The 2,346-nt window shown below is 57.3% G+C and overlaps 1 protein-coding gene across 1 annotated transcript in view; it reads left to right on the top strand.

Moving 5' to 3' along the window:
* LOC114073346 (tripartite motif-containing protein 35-like) overlaps positions 1-1,736 on the top strand; it is a gene marked incomplete at its 3' end in the record, with an annotated part of 4,894 nt that extends 3,158 nt beyond the window's left edge. Inside the window, exons 2-4 of the mRNA XM_027911118.1 lie at positions 187-417; positions 1,372-1,394; positions 1,615-1,736. Of these exons, the coding sequence (XP_027766919.1) occupies positions 187-417; positions 1,372-1,394; positions 1,615-1,736 (376 nt within the window). The remainder of the gene's footprint in view (positions 1-186; positions 418-1,371; positions 1,395-1,614) is intronic.
* Between the last annotated feature and the right edge of the window lie 610 nt (positions 1,737-2,346).

The raw sequence follows: 2,346 nt of genomic DNA, 5'->3' as shown, positions 1-2,346 counted from the left end.
ACATGGATTTGGGATGGGATGCCAAGGGAAGGAAGGATGGACATGGATCCAGGATGGGATGCCAAGGGAAGGAAGGATGGACATGGATTTGGGATGGGATGCCAAGGGAAGGAAGGACAGACGTGGATCCAGGAGAACCATTCCCATTCCCGGTCCCTTTCCCACCCGTTCCCTCCATGTGCGCAGTCGGAGCTGGAGCGGCTGGAGCGGCAGGTGAAGCAGGAATTCCGGAAGCTCCACGAGTTCCTGTGGGATGAGGAGAAGGCACTGCTGGCTCAGCTGCAGGAGGAGGCGCAGGGGAAGCAGGAGCTGATCCAGGGAAAGCTGGAGCGCCTGGAGTGGGAGAGCCACGCCCTGCTGGCCGAGGCCGGGATGCTGCAGCAGGAGCTGCTGCTGGATGATCACACCTTCCTCAAGGTCAGGGATTCCTGGGATAACATCCCATCCATCCCACTGATCCCGCTGATCCCATCCATCCCATTGATCCCACTGATCCCATCCATCCCACTGATCCCATCCATCCCACTGATCCCATCCTTCCCATTGATCCCACGGATCCCATCCATCCCATCCATCCCACTGATCCCAACCTTCCCACCCATCCCACTGATCCCACTCCTTCCTCATGGGAAAGCCTTTCCTGGGATCCCATCCCATCCATCCCACTGATCCCACACATTCCTCATGAGAAAACCTTTCCCACACATTCCCAATGGGAGAGCCTTTCCCAGGATCCCATCCCACACATTCCTGATGGGAAGGCCTTTCCTGGGATCACATCCCACTGATCCCACACATTCCTCATGGGAAAGACTTTCCTGGGATGACATCCTAGAACCCCACACATTCCTGATGGAAAAGCCTTTCCCAGGATCCCACTGATCCCACACATTCCTGATGGGAATGCCTTTCCTGGGATCCCATCCCATCCATCCCACACATTCCTGATGGGAAAACCTTTCCCAGGATCCCATCCCACACGTTCCCAATGGGAAAGCCTTTTCCAGGATCACATCCCATCCATCCCACACCTTCCCCATGGGAATGCCTTTCCTGGGATCTCATCCCATCCATCCTACACATTCCCCATGGGAATGCCAATGCCTTTCCTGGGATCCCATCCCATCCATCCCACACGTTCCCAATGGAAAAGCCTTTTCCAGGATCCCATCCCATCCATCCCACACCTTCCCCATGGGAGAGCCTTTCCCAGGATCCCATCCCACACATTCCTGATGGGAAAGCCTTTCCCAGGATCCCATCCCACACATTCCCGATGGGAAAGGCCTTTCCCAGGATGCCGCCCCAGGCTCTGGAATCCCTTGGGATGGGCGGGATCTGATTCCCAACATCTTCCCTCTTCCCTTCCAGAGCCACAGGAGCCGCAAGCGCAGGTGGGTGCCGCTCCCGACGGGAATTCCGGGGATGGAGCCCTCCCCTGGAGGGGGTTTTTGGGATGGCTGAGCCCCCCTGGGGGGTTTTTGGGATGGCTGATCTCCCCTGGGGGGGTTTTGGGATGGCTGAGCTCCCTTGGGGTGTTTTTGGGGTGTCTGAGCTTCCCTGGGGGGTTTTTGGGATGGCTGAGCCCCCCCGGGGTGTTTTTGGGGTGCCCAGGATGGCGTGCACGGTGGAGGAGCCCGAGGCCGTTCCCTGGGGGTTGCTGCTGAACGTGCCCCGGTACCTGGGCTCGCTGCAGTTCAACGTCTGCAAGAAGCTGCTGGGCAGCGTCACCGCCGGTGAGCGCCCCCGACAGGCTCTTCCCAAAAAATCCCAGCTCTTCCCAAAAAATCCCGCCTCTTCCCGGGCCTTTCCCCCCCAAAAAATATCTCACCTCTTCCCAAACCTTTCCTTCCCAAACCTTTCCTGCAATCCCGGCTCTTCCCGGGCGTCTACGCGAGCCCTTCCCGAAAAATCCCGGCTCTTCCTGGGCCTTTCCCAAGAAATTCCGGCTCTTCCCAAGCCTTTCCCACATCCCAATTATTCCCAAGCCTCTCCCACATCCTGTCTCTTCCCGAGCCTTTCCCTAAAATTCCCTGCTCTTCCCGGGCCTTTCCTGATATCCTGGCTCTTCCCAAGCCTTTCCTGAAAAATTCTGGCTCTTCCTGGGCCTTTCCTGCAAAATCCCGGTTCTTCCCAAGCCTTTCCCTCAAAATCCCAGCTCTCCCTGAGCCTTTCCCATAAAATCCCGGTTCTTCCTGAGCCTTTCCCTCAAAATCCCAGCTCTCCCTGAGCCTCTCCCGCATGCCAGTTATTCCCAAGCCTCTCCCACATCCCAGTTATTCCCTCTCCTTTCCCACATCCCAGTTATTCCCTCTCCTCTCCTACATCCCAGTTATTCCCACTCCT

The sequence above is a fragment of the Empidonax traillii genome, unplaced genomic scaffold (assembly GCF_003031625.1).
Source record: "Empidonax traillii isolate 1590-97213 ecotype Southwest subspecies unplaced genomic scaffold, ASM303162v1 scaffold6123:size6501, whole genome shotgun sequence".
NCBI lineage: Eukaryota > Metazoa > Chordata > Aves > Passeriformes > Tyrannidae > Empidonax > Empidonax traillii.
This window is presented reverse-complemented; position numbering and strand designations above follow the sequence as displayed.